Source organism: Perca fluviatilis, chromosome 16 (assembly GCF_010015445.1).
Source record: "Perca fluviatilis chromosome 16, GENO_Pfluv_1.0, whole genome shotgun sequence".
NCBI lineage: Eukaryota > Metazoa > Chordata > Actinopteri > Perciformes > Percidae > Perca > Perca fluviatilis.
The window spans coordinates 29,726,973-29,750,684 of record NC_053127.1 but is presented as its reverse complement, the minus strand read 5'-3'; the positions used below and the strand labels follow the sequence as shown (position 1 = coordinate 29,750,684).

The window sequence follows — 23,712 nt, the reverse complement described above, 5'->3', positions numbered from 1 at the left end:
GTTGCTTGGGGGCTGAAATGACAAACATAAACATATACAAGGTCATGGTGTAAAAATCATTTAATGACATAAAACTTCTTAAACAGGGCTCCGGACTATCTTTTTACACCTCGGTCCCGTATAAACCTTTACACAACATGTACATGTACGTGTGGTATCACAGCATTTACTGTTTTGCATACAAGTCAAATACATACCTGTTCATAAATTTCAGTCAAAGACTCTTGATGCACCTGGAAAAGTTCGTATTTTACACATACATAAGAGGTAACATATAAGGAGTAACTAAACAAACACCAAAAGTTTACAATTGTTTGTCCACATATGAAGAAAATCTTAGCCTTATTCAAACATAGTCCCTGAGGTAACAGAAATATTTTAAACAGTTTTGGAAAATGATCATGCACATTTCTGTCAGGAACATACTAAACACACAAGCAACAAAGTGAAAATGTGTAACCACAAGGAGCTGAACCTGGCATACTAGAAAAGGTCCTCTGTCTTTACTTTATGTGCATTCAGAGTACCACAATTGTTTCAACCACAGGTGATCTTTCTCAGGAATAACACCACCACGATAACATATAATTAACTATACTTACAGTAAATATGGAACTGCATTAAAATAACCCAGTAGCCTCTGACACACAGTCAAACTAGTCAGACACACTTACAGGACATTTACTTCCATAAAATATGGCAAATCATAAAAACTGTGGTGGAGGCGCAGCTGGTATCTTAAAGGCCATTATCTATAACGTTATACTTGGAAAAGTCACATGAAATTGTGATATTTTACCGTCATTCATTGCCACGCTTTTAGTCTGAACATTAGGCAGAATCAGTGTAACGTTAAGTTAGGCTAACATATCTTTATTTTCACTTTCAGCCAGTAAAGTTGGACTGTTGGGTAACTGCTAACTGTTACAGCAACTCGTTGTAAAATGTTTACAACTTACAATAATTAAACAAGTCTTACTTTTGGCAAAATGGCAGTATCTGAAATGTTTGATGTCCATGTGGCTGAAAATAGCTGGAGCGGAAGTGTTAGGTGATTAAATCCAAAGACCTCCCAATGAGTAAAATTTATAAATTTTCTGCGTCTTTAACTTTCCTGATAAAATATAATTAAATTCTACTTAATGATTCACAGCTGATTTTATAAAAAAAAAAAACTGAGTAAAATGTAATTAATAAATAACTAAAATTTGTTGAATTAAGCTCAATGTGATTCCAAACTACAAATAGTCTTTTTATTATGTATATGTTACTAATGTTTGATTACTAAATATTAATTAACACCATTCTCAGTTTTTACAGTGTACAGCCTGAACATGCTGTCTTCATGACCTTAGGTCAAACCACAGAACAAGCTGTGTCTGTTATGCAGATGCTGACGCGATTAAATATGACAAAAATAGTTTCCGTTTGCTCTAAGTAACCTTTTTTTTCCAATACAACAGTGTTCTTGTGTTCTTGTTTCAAGTAAGCATGATTCATAATTATAAAATATTCCATTAAAGTACTTGGACAGAAAGTAGAATTTGGGTGAAAAATAAACTTTAAAACTATACTTGGACAAAAGTATTATTGGGGTGAAATAAACCTTTAAAACTATAGGAATTTGGAAAAAAGTAGTATTTGGGTGGAATGAACATTTAAAACTATAAATACTTGGACAAAAGTATTATTGGGGTGAAATAAACCGACAGAAAGCAGAATTTGGGAGGAATTAACCTTTTTTGGGGGGACATTTCAGCCTTTAATGGAAAGAACAGATATGAAAGGGGGGAGAGAGAGAGGGGTGACATGCAGGTAATCGTCACAGGTCGGACTCGAACCCTGGGCCTTATACACCCATGTGCGGCTGCTCTACCAACTGAGCTAACCCGGCCACGGAATCAATCTTTTAAAACGTAAAACTAGAGTCATGGAAAATGCAGTCCTAGAAATGCGGTCCTGAAATTGCAGTCTCCGGTACTGCAGGGACATACACTATTGGACGAGAGACGGACATAGGCACCAGGAATCCTGGGAAGTTCATACCGGCAGAGGGCAACACTGGATTGGGAAAACCCGCCAGTCACGTGACACCCTGCGGCGCGCTCCGCTGTGCACCTGCAGAGAGAGAAGAGGAGAAGGAGGAGTGGAGTTTGGATACCTCGGTCGAGCTGGACTGCCGCTTTTCACTCGAACTCAGCACAAGTTCTCCAACCAAGTTTTAGTGAAGAAGTCGTGGAATAGCTGGGACAGGAATGGAGCTTTCGTCAGGCCGGTTTTGCTGTGTACTGTTGAGCCTCTTTGCAGGTAAGTTTTCTGACACCAACAGTCGGCGAGCTACTTTGATTCTAAAACGGCAGCGAAATACAGTCTGTGGTCAGCCGCCGTGCGGCAGTTACAGTAACGTTAACACGGAAACTTGCCTGCTTCGATGGGTTAAACATGCTGAAAACTTTAGGTTACGTTGTAATACCTCAAGTTAGTGTGGTTACCATTTAACTGGCTCGGCGGTTAACCTAACGACATCTGAATCCACTTAACAGTTAAAAGAATGTGCTCCCAGTAACTCTGACCCAAGGTCAGTTTAGTTAGCTTGCACACCACAACAAGCGTCCGTGTAACTACATCTACTTCAAGTCATTTGTAAACGTCAACAGACAATTCAAGTTTTCTAACGTTATTTTTTAATCTTTGTTATCTGGCCTACACATTTTATCTCAATATCCAATAAAGTGGTAGCTAGTGGTTTGGTTTACATTTTTATCAGATAAACCGTAGACTACTAGCTAGTTAGTTGGCTGTGTTGAGGTTATTTTTATTTTATTTTGAATGAATATTTATTTAAATTTAAAGCATTTTGTTTAAGGTTTCCACAGAAATTAGGTGGAAGATAATGTGTATGGATGTTTCTCGATGCCAAAACTGTGGGTATAGCCTAATTTCCCTCTGGTATTTCCGTGTGATATCTTTTTTTTTTTTTTTGCTTTGTCGTGGTGGTTAACACAATAGCTTGATCCGCTCTTAAACCTGTAGCTACGGGAATTCAAAGTGCGGCCTTTCTTGTCTGCCATCTGCCAGCAGTGCTGAACCCCCCCCCTTCCCCAGTCCGAAATCCTAGGTTATCACATGTAACTTTAACCACATGTTTGCTCCTGTTGACAGCTTTGTGTATGTTGGTGAAATTTAGCCTACTTATTTAAACCTTTCCATGTAAAAGACCTTCGTTTGAGGAAAGTTTGGTCCTTTGCCTAAAAGTCTTTGTTGTTTGCTACTGTAGCTGGGTAGATAACAGTGGGGGCTGTGGAACCTTTGATCACAGTGGTTGTTATTTTTTTAAAATCTTCCATGCTTGTGCTAACTTATAGTCAGTGAATTAAGGGTGAAACTGAGATGTCCTTAATTTGGCTGGGAACCCCCGTAAAGGACATTAAGCCAAGTGATACATTTTAACTCTAGTGTGGGTATCACTAATTTACTTTTTTGCATATTTTTCATTCAAAGCATCAGTCAGTAATAATGTAGTTGACAGGTCTTAATGAGAGGAATAGGAATTCAAAATAAAAACTTGGTGGTTTGCTCTGTTAGTGTGTCATCAGGGAAATACATGTTGAAACATTGCCAAGTTATTTATTGATCTAAACTATAAGATAATAATTTAATAGTTATGTATCTTAAATTTATGAGTATTTATTTACCACAGTTGTTTTGCAAATTGCATGACCTGATTGTATGCGTATGGGTGTGTCTTCTTTGGAATTTGTACTGAAACCAGCAGATCACTCCTCCCACTCCAAACAATAATGCGAAACTTTTTTTTCGAAAGGATCCTCTGTTGGCTTCAATCGGCAACATACCATGGCAGTTATTGAAATGTTTTGAGATTTTGATGGGAAGCCACAGAGCCATGGTCAGAGCAATGACATTCCAGTCTGCTGATTAGTGAGAAACCGTTTGCAATAAAGAAGCGTTTTGTTTGGGATCATCCAGCACATCTCTCTATGTAAAAAAGCTGGGGCATTGAGTCTAATATAGGGTTTGTATATAGTGTGTTGTTTAGCATTCTTTTGTCTCATGATTTACATTGTTTTGTACACTGGTTTGGGCTCATTACCATCTTAATGGCATCATGGCCTCGTCATTTGGCCGCTGTTCCACTTCAGCGGACAAGAACAGTATCTGCCAGACTCGTGGCATTCTTTTAACGTGGCTTAGTAATACACAATAATATGCTATCCTCTCTCAAATGGCAAAATAACAAATAGGGTCTTTCTGCTCCATTTTCTTTGCTCCATTTGCCCATGAGGCACCACGTGGAATATACAATGTTGACAAAAGAAATACAATTGCAAGAAGAATCCTTGAAAGTGATTCAAAGTGAAGTCAGTGTTGAGCATTTAGAATCTGTAAAAGTGCAGACAGACTTCATGCAGCCTTCACATTATAAGTCACGTTTACTCAACAACTTTCTGGGGTTGTGAAAATGCTTCTTTGATGGGGGCCCCCTTTTTTAAATTTTTTGTGGCAATGTGTTTGTTTAAATGACAGTGTTATCAGAGACCAACTGCTGTGGGGTTGGCTGTTACTCTGAACAATTACACCAGATGCTCTTACTAACACACACCAAAACACTGCACCATGCAGTCTGACGGGCTGACACACAGCAGTAGTTCAGCTTACCACATTTTCAACGTATTTAAAAGTTTATTTGAATGAAACGAGTCCACCACCCTAGTTTTTAAAAGAAGGCAACATGCTCACTGCTCTAGCGAACCTGGTGCCAACTAATCGGTTTGTCACATCTATCATCAAAGAGCTTGTCCAAGAAACGTGTTTGTTGACCATTAGACACCGGTTAGCCTTGCATGGCATGTCTGTCCACTTCGTCCCTTTTATTAATAGACACCTCTTAACTTGTCCGTACTCTATACGAGTCCTCACATAGGACCTGGACATCAACCATCATTGAGCAGGTCATTTTCCCTGCTAAAGTGCTGCAGGACCTGTCCTGGTGCCCCATCCACTCCTGGCTGTTTGGTTCACTGACCTAAACAGAAACCTAGTGAACCTGTGAGCAGGCACAGAACACAGTTACCTGATAAGCCTACAATCAAAGGCCCTGGCCAGGAACTGGTTGCTTGGTTACCTTTTGAAAACAGACACTCAGATCGTGTGTGTGTGTGTGTTCGTGTGTTCGTTCTGGCGGCTCTAGAAAACTACCCTCCCCCTCGCTTGCATGGATGTGTTAGGTCCGGGGCTGTTTTGGCCTTTTTTTCATCAGAAAAAAAAATTGCCTCTTATGTTATGCACAATAGCTGTTGAAGATGTATTTAGAGCTGGGAAATATATTTATAATAATAATAATTAATAATAATAATACATTTTATTTAAAGGCGCCTTTCATGGCACTCAAGGACGCCTTACAAAATTTATAAAAACATTTAAAGAAGAAAAAGAAAAATCAAACCAGTACAGCATCAAACATTAATCACATGAAAGCCTGCCTAAACAGATACGTTTTAAGACGAGATTTAAAAACTGAGAGACTAGAACTGTTTCGAACTTCCACAGGAAGAGAGTTCCATAAATGGGGAGCAGCATAGCCAAAAGCTCGTGACCCCATAGAAGCTGTCCTAGTGCGTGGCAGAACAAGTGTAAGTGCAGAAGCAGATCTTAGAGTGCGGGAAGGAGTGTGAATATGAAGAAGATCTTGAAGATATGAAGGAGCCAAATTGTTAAGTGCTTTGTAAGTTAAAAGCAAAACTTTAAATCTAAACGGAATTTAACCGGGAGCCAATGCAACTTCTGTAAAACAGGAGAAAGTTTTGGTAATGACTCGAGCTGCAGCGTTTTGTACCAACTGTAATTTATGGAGAGATTTCGAAGGAAGCCCATAAAACAAAGCATTACAGTAGTCGATTCGTGATGTTACAAGAGCATGCACCAGCGTAGCAGTACTCTTGAGTGAAAGGACAGGACGCAGACGATTTATATTGCGAATGTGAAAGAATGCAGAACGGGTAATTCTATTAATGTGAGCTTCAAAAGACAATGTTGTGTCAAAAATGACACCCAAACTTGTTACCTGATTCGATAGAGGAACAGAACAGTTATCTATTACCATAGAAGAAATATTTGACTTACTTATTGTATTTTTTGTACCAACTAGAAGAATTTCTATTTCTATATTATATCGATATGGTGATATGAGACTAGATATCGTCTTAGATTTTGGATATCCTAATATGGCATAAGTGTTGTCTTTTCCTGGTTTTAAAGGCTGCATTACAGTAAAGTGATGTCATTTTCTGAACTTTCCAGACTGGTAACTGTTCTATTATTTGCCTTTACCCACTTAGTCATTATATCCACATTACAGATGATGATTATTTATCAAAAATCTCATTGTGTAAATATTTTGTGAAAGCACCAGTAGTCAACACTACAATATCGTTGCGGTATCGATATCGAGGTACTTGGTCAAAAATATCGTGATATTTGATTTTCGCCATATCGCCCAGCCCTAGATGTATTCAATATATTGATACAAAATGAATACATATGAAACGGTTTGATCAGTAAATCTTGTTAGGCATCAACTATTGTCACTCTTACAGCTACGTGTGTATTGATAATGTGTTGAGGCCTGTGAAGAAATAGTTACAACCATAAAAAATATGGGTGGAGGCATGTACACCACATCCTGAGCCATTTTCATTGGCCCCAGGCAGACGGTAATGACTTGAGGTCACATTCACTTGTCATGACCCAGCAGTTCAACGCCACTACTTGCCTCCCGTTGGCTGAAACATGTTGCGGCCACAGCTTCACCTTCAAGCAAGCAGCCGCCCACTCCGCCCAGAGCCCACTGTCCTTGGAAATGAAGCAGGAACATGTAGACTCGGATTACACTCCAGGGACACGGCTTTGTCCTCCACAATCTCGATGATGGGGATGACCGCGCATGAATATTCACAGCCACAAGCGTTAATATTTTAGCATACCAGCGCTGCACAGGCCCTGTGCCAACTGTTGTTCACCTACGTATATGGGAGCGTGAAACGCTGATCCCGCCTTTACCTCGCCACATTACCCTACCTCTTCCCACTTTCCCCCCCTCCATTTCATGTCTGAATTACTGAATGAAGAAATTGCTGCCTGCTTGAAAATGAGTGGTGATTAATAGTGGTGCTTGTTTCTGAGTCCTGTTAATGGCTGTGCAGCCACTCTGTATTCAGAGCTCGTTCTTTTTTTCACAGGTAGGGACTCAAACTGCCTTCTGGGCTGTTGCCAACGCATTCTTGTGGGAAGATATATTGGCAAGATTAAATGTGAACCCCTTGGTCATAACGTCAATGTTACATTGACAGATATTTCAAGTTTGTATCAGTTTGTCTTCTAACTTCGATAACACTTCGGCCACAGTATTGGCTTACTGACAGCACCAGGTCCCCAGAGACATGCAAATGATGTGCTTGATTTTGCAATAAGTGTAGCTCTGGGGCAGTTTTGCCTTAATGACACAAATTAGTAGCTGATTAGTTCATAAAGGTCATGCCTAGTGTGTCTGTGGGACCTAGGGGACCACAATATATTGGTCAGCTTGCTCAGTTTGCTTGTTTTGTCCAACAAACTGTCTATAACCCAAATGTATTCCATTTCCAATAATGTGAAAGCAGAGAAATGCAGCAAATTCTCTCATTTGGGAAGCTGAAAACAGCAGTTTGGATTTCTTATTTGATAACTAACTTAAATGATAATGATTTGGTGTTTTAAATAACAATTTGCAGCAGCAGTTTTAAAAAAGTCAGCCCTAGTTGTAACTACAACATGTATTGGCAAAACTGTTTGTCATACAAAGCAAGCATCAATATGTGGTGAGAGAGCAACATTTTAGTGATCAATTGACCAGCCGCTATACTGTATTACGGTATTCCCTCAAATAGCGATTGTACAGTCATGGCTTAGCATGCGCAACTAGGCATGGCAGTCCTGTCAAGGTTTGGATTTATTAACATACCAGAGTGGTGAGCATGTGGCTCTAGTTAGAGAGGTACGTGGTATCTAAAGAGTTTGGAGATTAGAAAGAGCAGACCTCTAAGGAATGGCTTAGACATCAGCTATGTCCGAAATCATTCTCAAATTCTTAAAGTAAGCGTTGGACAGAGATTGTACTAAGCAAGAGACATTTCTTCTGCCATTCATGTAACCTATGTGTTCAAACAAGGTCGCTGCAGTGCTGATTCTCCCCGCTCTCTTGAGTCCATCGGTCATCATCACGGTGTCCCACTGATAGGGCGATACACACGGCCAAAGCTCATTCATCACAACACAAAAAAAGAAAAGAAAAAAAACACCAACACCCCCCCCTCTTTTTTTAAGAAAAAAAAAACCCCCGCCACAAAAAAAATTTTCTTTTAATTATAAAAAAAAAAAGAGTTTTAATGTAACTCATATCTCAAATGAACATCGCCAGAATACATTTTTCTGTAGATAAACGGCAGAGAAGATGCTGCACACCAGGCAGTGAAGGAGATTTGAAGGTTTTTTGTTGCAAAGTGCTGTATAATATTTGGAAAAATGTATACTGGAATTCACTAAACCTTCAAAATAAAGTGGGTGCTATGGTTAAGACACAGCTGTTCTGTAAACGAGGTTGAGCACTACAAAAAAGAAATGTTTGGCATTTATGTTTTCATTGGTAGATGTCTCTTACTGGATTTAATGGCTCAGACTAGAGCTGGGCGATATGGAGAAAATCAAATATCAAAATAGTTTTGACCAAAAACAATAATATTGCAACGATATTTTAGGGTTGACTATCGGTGCTTTGACTAAATATTCAAACAATTTACATTTTTGATAAATAATCATCAATGACTTGGTGGATAAAGGCAAACACAGTTATAGAACAAGACAGTCTGATAAGTTCAGAAAATGGCATCACTTTACTGTAATGCAACCAGGAAAAGATGAATTGTGTCATATTACAATATCCAAAATGTCTTCTTGAATGGAGAGACTTGCCTATTTCAACGGATGTTTGTAATTACAAAACATTCCATAGCCAGTATCCAGGTCTGTAAAGCATTACTCTACTTCTGGTTCTTCCTCTTATGACTATGTATTGTGGTTGTTTTTTGCATAATATTCTGACGGCATCCGAGCGAGCCATCTCAGTGTGAGGATACACAGTGTGGCAGGCAGGTCCCCAGGGTGCAGCATCTGCAGGTGCTGGTGTGCAGTCTGCTCCTGCTTACCTGCTAGGCAGGTGTCAGCTCAGCTCTACACATGCTAGAACCTCTGTTAGATTATCCTTTGTGCAATGTTAGGAAAGGGCTTAGTTGAAGGCTACGCAGGGGAATAACTCACTTTATCATGTAAAACAGACCGGACAATTTATTCTGAAAACAAATCTATTGTTGCCACTTCTGACTTTATTGCATGCATCATTTTGGCGATAAGCATTGCATATTGTGTCGTGTGTGTCACATTATTATCAGCTAATGTTCAAGCATTGTCTAACACAGAGCCGAGTTGTGGGGAGATGATTATATTTTGTCCTCCAGCAGTAAGCCCCCACTCTCGCAGCTAAGAACATTAGAGTTAATTGTGTGTCTAATCTTGAAAAATATTATGGCTCAGGAAATAAGGGACATAAGCAGAAGGTGGGGTGAATTTTGTGAGGAGGAGGAGGAGGAGGGGCAAAGCAGCTGTTGAATGAGCCATTTTTAGCACCTCTATCTCATTGAAAAACATTACACATTTTAGACTGCAGGTATGGTGAAAAAAGGCAAATAAGTGTTGTCTCTTGATTCAGTCCCACTTGATTTTGCTCCCTGTGGCGTTGATATTCAAGTCAGGCTTTGTCTGTCTTAGTCTGATGTTTTAATCATCATTTCAAATTATATAGTTATGCTAATAACTCCTGTCCATAGAAAATAAGGGATTTGTTATGAAAAATGCCTGTTGCCATGCACTCAATCCTAGTCTGAACGATTTTACAGGGGAATGATTGAGTGCGTGCATTATAGATTTTAGAATTATATTAAAGCAGTTGTGTAGTGAAATGTTATGATGCCAGCCGAATCTTGTTAGGAGCGTTAAAGCAGTATTGATACAAGGCGACACAGAATTAGACCCAGAAAATCCCATTTCTTGTGACGTTTGTTGCTTCATAATCAACCTGATGCTAAACTGAAATGCAAATCCTTAGAATTTGGAATCTGCAAGGGGGTCAAATATTAAATGTGGGTATAACCCAGACCGGTTATGCAACTGTATCGGTTACATCTGTCCATTCTTTATATAGCATCAAGGGAACCTCACAGTTTCTCTGATGTGAATACATTTCAGTGTTGGATAGTATAAGCTCCTATGGATATGTTTGCAGGTGTAGGAAGATGTAAAGAGAGGAAAGCTATTGTATGTACAAGCTGTAGCATTTTTGCAAAATATCACTAATCTCCTTTTGAAATATGAATGCAAGGAAAGAGCATTAGCCTACATAAGATTAGATGAGATGAAAGCTTTCCCCGTTGACCATTGCAGTAAAGAGATGAGAAAATATACCTCTCCCATATTGGGGTAACTTGAAAAAATAAGAATAAACAATGAGAAAATGCATTTTAAGTTTCATAATTAAATGGTCTTTGTTTCATGATAAGGGTTAATGCAGCGTTCTCATTTTCAAACTAGTCAAGTCAGCCAAAAAAGTCAGTGTTCTTTTATGTTGAGGCAAGTTAGGAGAAATGAATTTGAGTGGAGTGCAAATGTATATTGCGGTATACCTTTGAACAGGTCTTTACTACATTCAGATGACTTCCATTTACTTACTATGGTTTTACAACCGGGTGTCCAAAACGATTGTGGTTGTCTGCCACCTCCCATCTATTCCATTAACATTCATTAAAATGGTCTCTTTCCTAAAGTTATTACTCCTGGGTCGTGGTTAGATCTATAGGAATGATGGCCCGGCAATTACAGTTGGGTATAGAAAAGGCTCAGTGCCTGAACCACAGCAAGGTCAGCAAGCCACAACAGACATTTAATTACCGTAGTGCATCTCGCCGCCATGTGAGGAAATCGGCAGCTGGCCCAGTCGCCCTCCAGAGAGATGAGATTGAACTGAAAATAGCTCTGTGACTGGCTGGTTTATGACGGTCCGAGTGGACGCACGTTACTGCACAACCTTAATCACAAGTGCTGCTGTTTTAATAAGCAACCAGGCTGCAGTTGTTGGCGGTAAGTTCCTGAGGAACCAGCTGTTAGTGTCTTAATGGAGCCCATGTATAATTCATGGGCACACACAGAGCTGTGTGTCTGGCTGGCTTTCTCTGAGTGGTTAATAATTGGAAGGAGAAGAGTAAACCCTCACTCCATCTCCAGTCTCACTGCCACCCGCAGCACCCAGTTCTTTTCACACCTAGGTAAACATCTGCTCTATATTTAATTCCTCTGTGACGGGACATCTAACTGATAGTAGTAAAGGGATGATTTATCAGCGACAGCTCAAGCTGTAACCCAGCTCTCCAACTAGAGTTGTAGATGAATGACCTGTGGACATATAGAAAAAGCATACTGCCTACAATGACCACGTTTACATGCACATAATACTCCGGATTTTGCCCTTATTCCGAAAAAGACGACATTCCGACTAAGCTGTTTACATGGCTGATGAAGGTGAATATTCCTCTAATATTCCTGTTTACATGTAGCTGTGCAAAATACGATTCTTTCAAAGTTTTCCACCGGTGGCGGACTTGTTGAACCATGCGAACACATCCTCCCTCTTTCATTCCTTCAACCATCTTCTTGAAACGGTCGCAGTAGCGATGTTGGCGCATATCCGAAAACTGGTTGACATCCAAGTTTTTGATAATGTTTAAAAGGAGCTGGTTGGTTTTTGTACAGCAACCATAGCAACGCACAGAGCTGACCATAAGCCTGTGGTTAAAAACCCTGATTGAGACGCGTATTCTGAATGTGCTGTATACATGTCCAAAGAATGCCTCTAAAACCCAAATAATACCGGAATATCCCACATGTCTTAATCGGAAAATGCTATATTCGGAAAAAGGCCTTATTTGGAATATCCAACCGGAATATGCTGTTTTACGACCTTTATGAAATTGGGAATATTGTCATATTCAGAATAATAGTGGAATATTGGTGTGCATGTAAACATACTCATTGTCACTTAGCATTTTACCTAAACTAAAACGTCTCCAATCTTTAACTGTTATTAAATCAGCCATTAGCGTGTTGTGTAGTACTGTAGCATCCCAAGAGCTTAAAAGACCTTGTCAAAAAGATATGTGAATTTAGTTTGGACATGAAAAGTCCCTGCTAATCCATCTGCTGTAAGATACAGTGTGGGAAAAATGAGCTGGCTACCCTTGACCTGGATTTAAGTGAACAGATATTAATGTAAGACCCTGTGGGCTGTGTTTTATCAAGTTGGACAAGAAATCCTGAGCTGCTGTCAATACAAACCCGAAACCTCACCACAGCACGCTTAATACTTTGTCAGGTCGGGTCGTGCAGTGCTTTCCCCTCATCAGGATTCAACATTTTCCACCCGTATCAACAGGGAATCCTTCTTTTTTTATTTTCATGTGAAAGCCACGTCACGTAAGGTGAACAGTCTCCATTGTGCTGTGCCTCAGACTCGTCAGCCTGGTCCAGGATACCATATAAGCAATATTTGCCCGCATGCCCAGACTACTCCAGGGTCAGACCTTTTTAGATGTCATTAAAGCCATCAGGGAGTTGGCTTGTATGGCAGGTATTAGGCAAAAGCACTTTACTACTTCCACTAAACACGCAACCGTCAGACAACCTTGCTGATCTTTTTAAGGTGCCAGGCTATTTGTGAATGCCTTTTTTTTTTTAAGTTTTTTTCCATACATGTTAAACTAAACATGATATTGTTTGGATAAGGCGTTCATCCTCTGTCATTAATTAATGGAATATTTCACCTTGACTGATGTAATGTTTTTACTGACAACAAAGGTTAAACTTGCTTTTCTTGTTTGCTTCAGATAGCATTTCCATTCCCTCTCCAAGGATTATGGTGACTGTTGAATATCCACACAGTTTTATGAAATACGTTATAATCCTTAAGATTTACATGAAATCCAACCCCATTTTTGATAAAATTTTTAGATTGTCCTGTGTATACCAATGGGAAGGTCTGACCAGTTTTATATTCTAACGAACAGCGTGCAGGAACATTTAGAGAGCGTCTTTTACAGCAGTCTGACAAACACCGGCCGCTATTTCTGTTGTGGTGCTAATTGGAGCACAGCTCTGGGATCAGCTGGTATAATGGTCACGGTGACTGGTCAGAATGTGTTGGAATTTGTGTTTTTTGTTATTACATCAATCGATTCATACATCATCAACAGAAGGTTCATTTGGTTAGGTACACTTGTTACAAATGCTCCAGTTTTCCATGACATGGACTTATTGTGTTGCAATCTTATTACTACAAATTGGGATGTTAATGATTAACCAACAATAAAATGTTTGGCCGATTAACACTAAGTTAAACAGTTAAGCAAAGATAAAAGAAAGAGGCTATACAGTATTTATTAACTCCTAGTTAACATGCTAGTGCTAACTTTGCACTATAGTTGCCAAACGCATGTTGCGTTTTAAGCTGCTCTTTTTTTTCTGCTTGAGGCTCTCTGCTGGATGGAGCTCACAACTGAGAGCTACTTGATACAATGCCGCTATATCGATGAGGACTGGCGGGTTAAATCACCCTCCTGCACACAGCTGACTACCTCGCAGGGGAATGTGGTGGAGACCGCTCAGCCCTACACGCCGGACAAAAAAAAAAAAAAAAGATGTTTTAACTCATCTTGGTACATCAGATTTCGTATGATCTCAACATTGAGAAATGTATGGCAGGATCAGGACCTGTAAAACAAACAATTTAAAATATGGTCCTGATCCTGTGTGAACAGGATATTTTAATTGTATTATTTTAAATTTTTTTTATAGCCAGTAATGGCAACCAGATGTTAAGATATAAAACTGGTTGAGGTGAATGTGTGAATTTACCTGATGAAGGTCTGAGACCAGAACGTTGTATTTTTCTAAATAAACTATTCCTTGCGTAATGGTCAGTGTGCGGGATTTTCTCTAAAAAGATATAAAACTCAAAGTGGAACAAAATGAGCGGGCTGCGTAAGGCCAATATAGTCATTGTCAATATTGCCATTGTTACGCTGGATTCAGATTGAGAGGGATTCACATGGAAACCATGCAGCAATCGCAGCATCGCAATCTTATTTCATTGATATCAACCTTACTGTTGCTGTTACCTGGACCGCTGCGGTAAGGCCATAATGGTTGGGGGCACCCTGAGGATACAACTTTAATGACTTAATTGCTCTCTTATTAAACTAAGTGACAATATTACAAACATCGCAATACAACCTGTTGACAAAAAGCTCATGTTAATTTGTTTGTTGTTGCCTTCATTAGAAATGGATGAGGGAAGATGTTGTAGGTGCAATTGCTTTTAACTTGGGTGGCTCCTCATGGCATCCCTGGTAGCAGCTTTACTCTGCTGTGTATCACATAACGGCACAGCTTCTGCTCTTCGATTCCGAAGCAATTTCATGCTCTGGAGTCCAATTTAATGTGGATGTAACACATGTTGATGTGTACACACTGTGCTTAATGTTTTCTAAAGGAATTTGTATCCAGTTTGCAGTGATCAGCTCTCTGAGGTTTATTTTTATTTATTTTTAACCGATGCTTAGGTTGTTGAGATCTAATTAGCCCACGAAGACTATGGTCAAAATAACACCACTCCTCGAATCTTATGAATCTCTGCGTCTTTAATGGTCACTGCATGTATTTCTACTGTCCAGACTCTGCTCTGTTTTTTGTGTCTGACAGTCTCATCTCATGCACCGTGAAAGAACACAACATGGAGAATAAATACTGTCATACTATGTCATGACCGAAATTGTAGAGTTTCCTCTTTGTGCAGGAAAGCTAACCTAGTGCGGCGGAGTTATTTTTAACATTCCCAATCGCATCTTGTCATTTACCGTGGTATGTAGACCACGTTATGGTTGTTTGGAGCTTTCCCCTCATGTCTAGGCTGAGAGTGCGAGCTGGAGGCATGAATAAACCCAGCAATGCTGGTTAAGCTGTAACAACCGCTGACAGTCTCCGCCTGCAGCTTCCTACAGGGCTCAACACTCAGGTGCATTACAGCACCTGCCTTCAAGAACCTCGGAGTGGAGAAGAGACAAGAGCTTTGAAAAATCAGGCATGTTTCACTGCCTGTGTGTGCAGAGAGAAAAAGAGGAAAGAAAAAGGATTATCCATCTTGTTATCTTTTAACAGCAGTCTTATCTTGATGTCCTGCTGTGGTGTCTCCCCCACACAGAGGACAGGAAGGGACTGTCTGTGTTGTTACACTTTCACAAAGACCTCATTCTGCCTGGACGGGAGTGCTTTGGACAGGATGAGAGGGTTTAGAGAGAAGGGATGTTAGAAATGCATTTGAAAAGGAATTGATGTTTTAGCAGTTATTACAAAGTACTCAGTCGATACGGCATTTTGGTCCTCGGGGAGCTTTCAGTGGCAATCGGATATCTTTTTACTCAAATAACCCGTGTTTGCTCCTTCTTGGCGGCACACTCTGGGCATAGAGCACATATAGTCCTGTCTCCTGTGTATTTTCTCCCAATGTCCAGGAGATCACCAGCATCATGCAATGTCCTTCAGGCAGGGAACCTAATTTTAGACCAGAGCCTAGAGGAAACAGCGCGAGCGAGGCAGACTCGTTGACTGCCTCCCAGCCAGTCTAGCTGACAGCCACACATGCCTCTGCACTACGTGGAAAATAGGGTACTGTGTAAATCTATCATAGGCAGAGGTAATATTTTAATCTGCAGGAGTTGGCCTTCTGCATCCTACACTTAACATGAGAAAATCAGCTGCAACAGAGGTAACTCATTCATTTCGTAGCAATGTTTAACCAGAACACTAACTCAGATTCGAGGGAAGTATGTCAGCTGAAATAAGTTACTTTTTCATAATTTATTTTTTATCTTTTTTAAAGGCCGAGATCTTCAACGGGGGGTCCTCAGAGTTACTGCAGGGGGGCCACCAAATTATAGTTTTTTCCAAAAACAAAAATGTCTTATCATGAATCTGACAAATTATTAGCAAATATAAATCAGCCTATTTGTGAAAAAAAAGGATAGGCTTACTGGCCTATAGGTAAGGTAATCACTAAGATAGCCACCCACAGATCCAGTTCATCCTAAGGATTCACTGTGCCACATGTATGTTAAATAATAAAACACAAAAATCATGCCAACAAATGTTATTTTAATAGCTTAGTATTGTATGCACTAAAAAGGCATGAATAAAAGCTTCAGGCTACCCTATATGTTATTGTAGGCTTAGGCTTAAACTTAATTTTCTACAACATATGTAGTAGGGGGGTCCCTGCTCTGTCTCTCTCTGTTGAGGGGTCTTTGGCTTCAAAAACGTTGACGACCCCTGTTCTAAGGATGATGTAGATTTTGGTGAATCAGTTCGAAGTTATTTTAAATAGTGGGCAGGCTTTTTAAAATCTGCTGCACTCTATCTAAAGGAACAAGGGAGGAACCCAGGAATTCACTGCGAGGCGTTTTTGTTTGAATTCTTGATACTTTTTATACTTTCCTCTGTCTGCAGTCTGGCCTCACACCTTAATCCTTTTAGTGGTTTGGCAGTGAGCCATACGAGTCTTTACCTCTCCATAGGTGTTTACTTTACAACCATTTTGTGCATATATGACTAGATTTGCTACCTAGGTGACATTTGTTTTCTTTCTTTCTCTCTTTTTTTAAAGAGAGTTGACTGGACGAGACAGTTGTTTGTGTCAGTGATTTGTTTCAGATGCTATGATGAAGAAGTCATTTGTTATCCCTGAGACAGGCAAATCTGACTAAACCTGCCCTTTTCATTCTCACAGCCTCCATTTCAGTGAACATGGTGCGGGGAAACATTCAGCCCACCTCAGACTGAGCCGATAAAATTGCTGAGCTCTGGAAATTCCAGAAATGTGAAATTGTTTCCCCTCCTGAGGAGTTTCTGAGTTTTCACTAATGAACACCGGGCTCGTTGGGAGCTCCAGAAAGAGCTTCTAATCCCTAATTTTCAAAGGGAATGTTCTAGTATGATATTCACGCTCTATTGCTTTAAGCTGACTTCTTATGTGTTCACCTCTCTGACATGATTAAGCACAGTCGTGAGAAACCTTTGTTTGCTTCTGTACACTAGCACGTTTTGCTTGTCTTCTGCATTGCACATGTGCATTTGAGTTAGTATGTTCTCTGAAACCCATATTATCTGGATCGACTCTCCAACACGTCCTGTCCCTCAGTTGAAACCACTCTGTGAGAGTCCATCATCAGTCTGAATAAAGTAACTGCACTCCGCGCCAGTTGTGTCTCAGTGTGTGATCAGCGGCGCTGCCTCCTGATCACTGTTGGCATTGTGCCTTAGGGCCCGGACAAAGGCTGGGGCTGGGGCGCCGGCAGGGGCCTGGTCTGTATCAGACACTTTATTTGTTTTGGAGGATGGGGGGGGGGATAGGACATGCAGCAGCATGGCTCCCTCCCCCTCAGTTAGGAGAAACTCCGAGAGAGCGAGAGAGAGAGAGAGACCCTATGACTACACCCCACTCAGACATTTGGATTTCATATTTTAGTTTTATAGTAAACTGCTGGAAGCTTAGAACACAAATACATGTCTGTGATAAACATGATGTCTTTCAACAGCCTTACCCAGTCCTCATTTGTTTTGTATTTCATATATATATATATATATATATATATATATATATATATATATATATATTAAAAAAAAAAGCTCTACATTACATGCCTCCTGTTATAACTAGAAGAAATCAAAATTTAGAAAAAGACCCTGTACTAAATGACTTTGATTTGCCAGACCACCTAGGAAGTGGTCAGAATGCATTTCATCACATCGGCAACATGTGATGTCCAGATTACGTGAATTTAAAAACTTACTGTGAGCAGTGTCGACCAGGATTTTGTGGCACATCGGCTAGATTGAAGGCAGGTCTGATGCGTATTAGATTAAACATGTCTAATAGTTAAACTAAATATTTGGAGGCAAACTAATGTTGATAGCAGATGGAGCATGGATGATAACGTCGCTGTTGGGCCAACAAATACCTGACTGCTGTCTCACCCTCTTTTACTTTGGCATAGGCTTTCTCCGTTAATCACCGGCTGATGATTGATTTTTAAACCTCTACCTGATCCACCGACCCTTTCTTCCTGTGATGGGGAGTAAGTGGCAACAAATGCAGAAATGTGTGTATTTGTGAGGCATATTTCTATTTTGCAGCCTTTTCAAGGCACACAAACTGCTTTCACGTGTACACTAATTGCTTGCAGGGAATTGCTTTGTTTTTTTTCCCCCTGCTGCAAAGTGATGAGGGCATGATTTTGTAATTACTCCTCTTGGCATCTCTGACTGGAGAAAACACTCCAGCTGTTTCGTGTTTATCTCCTCTGTGTCGCAACTACATACCTTTTTTTTTTTTTTTTTTTTTTGGTTATAACAAGGCACACCGATGTATCTCTGAAACACATCATGTTTATCACCTTCTTGTCCTTTTGCCTCTTTTCCGTTTTAATTTCCTCCTCATGTGACCGTATTGGCACATTTGCTGTTGTTTCCGTGAGGGTGTTATCAGCCGGCTATCTGTGTGCTGCTCCTTGGACTGGCGTCTTGCCTATCGGCCTCACGGCACAGCCAGCCCCCACATTGTCACCATCTCACTTTGTCCCTGGGTTTTAAACCAATCTTGAGGGATACAGGCCTGTGTTTTTGTGCGTGCGTGCGTGTGTTTGTTTCAGCAGGTCCCCGAGACACCAGGGGGGCTTATCTGACTCTTCAGGGTTCTTTTAGATAAATTTGCCTCCACTCACAGGGATGGGGGAAGGGATGCATGCCATTTTTGGCCAGGGCTGCTTTTAGTGCCTTGTGTTTAGCTTTAGAACAATTAATGGTGGCAGAGAGGTTAGACAAGCAGCATCTGCTTAAATGCACTCTCCTGCACCTTGTAAAATACTAATTCTATAAATAAGAAGTACAAATCCCAGGGCCATGACTCGAGCGTCTCTGTGTCTACCTTTTTGATTAACACACCGTTAAGGAACAAGCCACCATTATAAATGTCCTCTCTTCCTCCTTCCTTCCTGTAGTTCCTTTATTCCCTCAATTGTTTTAATTGAGACAATGTGGTGGGGTTACAAAACTAATTTGAATGTACATGAAATATGAAAAAAATGATTGTTTGCTGTGGACATTCACAGCAACGGCGTTAACCACATTCCCCCCCCATAGGCTTGTATAAGAGCTGTCAAATGCTCAGGCAGTCGAGTTAAGTGCTTGTCATTCGTCACCCCTTCATCATTTAATGTTAAATTATGTCAAAACAGCCTTTAGGTCATCTGCGCTGGGAATTGATGGCAGCTCTGTGTGGCAAGTGGAGCTTTCAGGCTGCATTACAGCACAATCAGTATGGTTCAACAGTCCCAGCCCTCTGCAACACTAAATAAACCACGGCCAAGCTCGCTCTCAGGGTACCCCCATTGCTTCAAATTGAATAGTTCCAGCGGGGGCACTGGGGCGAGCACCCAGAGCCTTCTTCCTGAGCAGCAACCAAAGTATGAAGTTATCCTTTGCTGTGCCAAAATAATAGATGTTCTTCGGCTTGGTCACAGGGGATTAGCTTGACTGTTTTATGATGGGGTCTGTGCTGTTTAATTTGCTCATTCCAGACCCCCAGACTGCAATTTTATTATAATTAATCACTAATGTTCATCCCACCATCATTGCCCATCTAGGATAATGTGCCACACGCTTTTCAAAAGCTCTGTCACTATTTTTTTTTGTGGTTGTTTGTTCTTTATAAGTGAGAGTTAGGCTTTCTTCTCACTTGGTTGAAAAATAATACTACTTTCAAGATTGTTTACTGTGTGTTTTTATATTCTCTCTAAAAGAAATGAAACTGAACATATTTCCACTTGCTGTGTTGTTAATGAGAAAAAGATGTAAATTCATACTTTCATATCTTGCTACTTTAGAGCCATAAAGTGTGCACACACACACGTACATTTCTTTATTCGTAGCTATTTGGCTGAAATACTAAACCAATGTGTTCACTGCCACTGAGACTGAATGCAAGTGTAACTGCATTGAGCATACCTTTTTTTTAAAGAATGTAAACAGAAGTAAATCCCAGCGCCACGTCATTTACCTCAGGCTTTTTCTTGTTGCTGTTGTTGCTGCGTTGTGAGCCTGAAATAGCTGCTGCCTTTATCTCCCCATGGTAAGACTTGGCTTTTCAGACTTTACTTCCAAGGATGCTCAGTGAGGTCAAAGGGTGGAGAAAGAGGCTTACGATCCACTGTGACCCCTGCCAAGGCTCTGTGGGTCTTTAGCTGGCTAGCACAAGGGTCAGGAGAGGTTAGCTTGTTAAATTGTCTCCTGGTTTCAGGGTTTATTGTCCTTACACTTACAGCTTAACATCATGTCTGCCTAGAAGACCTCTGACCAAACTTGCGTTTAATGATATTCATGTAATGTCCCTGAGAAACTAATCTTTCCTGGCTACAAACTAGAGCTACAGTAGACAGAAGAATAGGCCAAGCCAATATTAGCTTACTGCAGCTACGGTATATTGGTATCGGTGTACATTAGGGATGGCCATGAGGACTCAAGTCCTCGATTTGGACGTCAGCAGTCCTTCAACCTAATCATTTTTTTCATTTTTCATCTGAATGAAATTACTTCACGTGAATAATGTGACTAAACGTAACTTTATCAAAAACTCAATTTGGACACTATTCCTACGTTTAGATCTATTTTGCTAGTACTAATAATTTAATTTGAGTACTCAAATATTGAAATTACTTAAATTGCCCATCCCTAGTAAGTAACAAGAAATTGCAGCACAGGAAGTGCCAACCTAGGTTTGATATCATTTAATAATGGTGACATCATTACGTAGAGCACTGACAAGTTAATGTTTCAACTGTTGAATGTGCAATTCCCCACAGTTAACAGTTTTTTTTATTTTTTATTTTGATTGGCTAAATGGTTATTAAGCTCATAATTTTAAAAACCAAAATTATTTCTAGTAAAAATATGCCTGTTTTACAATGTGCCTTGGTGTATGAAATAGGGGTGCGCGATTCAGAAAATGTCACGATTCGATATAGATTTTTAGGCTCAAGATTCGATTCAAAAACGATTCACAGTATGTAAATGTAGTTACTTTTCCCATGTGATTGCAGTAGCCATACACTTTTAAAAGAAAAGAAACACAACACATTCAATGTAGTTTGATATTACTTTATATGTCTTCATAGAAAAATAAAAACTTTTGCAACTAAAAACTGCAAAGTGCCAAGCATTGGCCAGCTTTCAAATACATTTAATTCAAGTATAAAATAAAACTGTTAAATAAAAAGAGCTTTTGGTTCAGAGTTGGGTTGACATGTTGGGTACTTTAGGTTGTTGTTGGTCCACGTCTTTAATGTTAATCTCTGGGTGATGTTGTACCATGGGAGTTCTCAAGTTTGTGGTGTTTCCAAAATACTGAACTTTCACTTTGCAAAGCCTAAATATAGCATGATTCCTATCAAGTTCCGTCTTCCCCTCGAGGTTATGAAAGCCGAAATGTGCCCAAAACTCTGGCCTTCAATGAGGATGGAGCAGGTTGAACAATTCTGTGAGGTTTGTCGTTGTTTGTGCCGACTAAACTACTTCTGCTGCACTCGTTCTTCTTTTGAAGTGCCCAGGCGTCAGTGTGAATTCAACGCAGCGCCATCTATGGGAATGGCAAGCTAAACTCATTTCAGGACAATGGTATACAGGCCATTACAAAACAATAACAAAAAAATATGAATTGATTTTTGGATTTCTATGAATCGATTTTGAATCGGTAGAGCTTAAATCGCGATACGAATGTGAATCGTGTTTATTTTTTTCCTTTTTTTTTTTTTGCACACCCCTAGTATGAAACCATGTGAATGTTTTAGAAAGATGCCTCACCATGTTCTGTTTGAGCTGGAGTTTTTTTTAACTTCCACAAATGCTTGTTAATGACGAAGTAACATCAACTTTCCTTTTCATAACTCTCCCTTTTGTCTCCACCTACTTAACCTCTTTCTCCCTCTCGGTCTATCTAGCCTTTCTCTCTCTCTCATGACGTCTCTTAAGCGCCACGGCAACCTTCTCGGAGGGATTGGTTGCCAGGAGACAGGATTCGCTCCCCATTGTATGCCGACAAAGGTGGATGGGGTGGGTGGTGGGGTTTACAATCAGCAGAACTGGAGAGAATTGGAGGCCTAGGGGACCAGCACTCTACAATCATGGGTGTGGAGAGGAGGACAGGCATGCAGGGAGGGATGGAGAGGTGGGGGGTTGGGGGTGAATGAGTGAATGGCAGTGGGGGTATTGGGTGGAGCATGCTGACACCCTAAATTCCTCTTGTTCATTCCCGGTCTCCCAGTAACCACGCTGGGATGTGCTGTGTCAGACAGTGTGGTGGAGACTGGAGGGAAAGAGACGCTCACAGAGACACAGGCAGCCATGAATAGTTATTAAGACAGACTTTTTAATTAGCCAGCGTGCACTCCCCCACTGCTCGGCTCCCCTACGACACAGACACACACACACACACACACAGTAGGACAGTAGCTTTCATGGTAACAGCATATTCTGTTTGAATATTCCAAATAAGGCCTTTTTTTTTTTTTTTTCTCAAATTTAGCATTTTTCAATTAAGACATGGGATAGGTTGGTATTATTTAGGTTTTAGAAGTATTCGTGGGACATGTGTACAGCGCATTCGGAATATGCGTCTCAGGGTTTTTACCGCAGTTTACTGCCTCTTGCCTGTTTTACGGCTCACGGTCAGCTCTGTGTGTTGCTATGGTTGTTGTACACAAACCAACCAGTCGACAGTTCGCAGGGCTGCGGTGGAGTTGAATGGACAAAAGAAAAGAAGCCGACCACACGGCTGCTTTTAAACATTATGACAGGTTTTTGGATATGTACAAACATCGAAGAGCCGACCTTTTTAAAAAGCTGGTTGAAGGAATGAAAGAGGGACGCTGTGTTCGCATTGGTTCAACAAGTCCGCCACCGCTGGAGATCTTTGAAAAACTCCTATTTTGCACGGCTGCATGTAAACAGGAATGTTAACTTTCATCAGCCATGTAAACAGCTTAGTCTGAATAAGGGCAAAAACTGGAATGTTGTGTGTATGTAAACGTAGTCATTGAGCTCAAGGAAGTTGTGTGTGTCTGGCGTATATGCTTGACTGCATTTACCAACAGTCTATTTGTCATTGTTTTCCTTGGACTGTACTGATGGTCTGTCTTATCAGCCAATTATATTACCTTGGAGGAAGAAGGCCAGTTTACTTTAGCCCTGGAGCCATTACTCTATAAAGATTTGACAGTCACTCTTTATAAGCCAGTAATTATATATATATATATATATATATATATATATATATATATATATATATATATATATATATATATATACACTTTGAGCTCCGTAAGATCATTTCTGCTCTGAGTCACATGCTCCAGAGTTCATACACAGTATGTACAGTATGTGTTGATAGCTGATAGT

The 23,712-nt window shown here is 40.2% G+C and overlaps 1 protein-coding gene across 1 annotated transcript in view; it reads left to right on the top strand.

Annotated features, from left to right (window-relative positions):
• The first annotated feature begins 2,101 nt into the window (after positions 1-2,101).
• The window catches only part of cxadr (CXADR Ig-like cell adhesion molecule), a 41,377-nt gene continuing 19,766 nt past the window's right edge, over positions 2,102-23,712 (top strand). Inside the window, exon 1 of the mRNA XM_039777713.1 lies at positions 2,102-2,307. Within this exon, the coding sequence (XP_039633647.1) occupies positions 2,256-2,307 (52 nt within the window). The 5' untranslated portion in view covers positions 2,102-2,255. The remainder of the gene's footprint in view (positions 2,308-23,712) is intronic.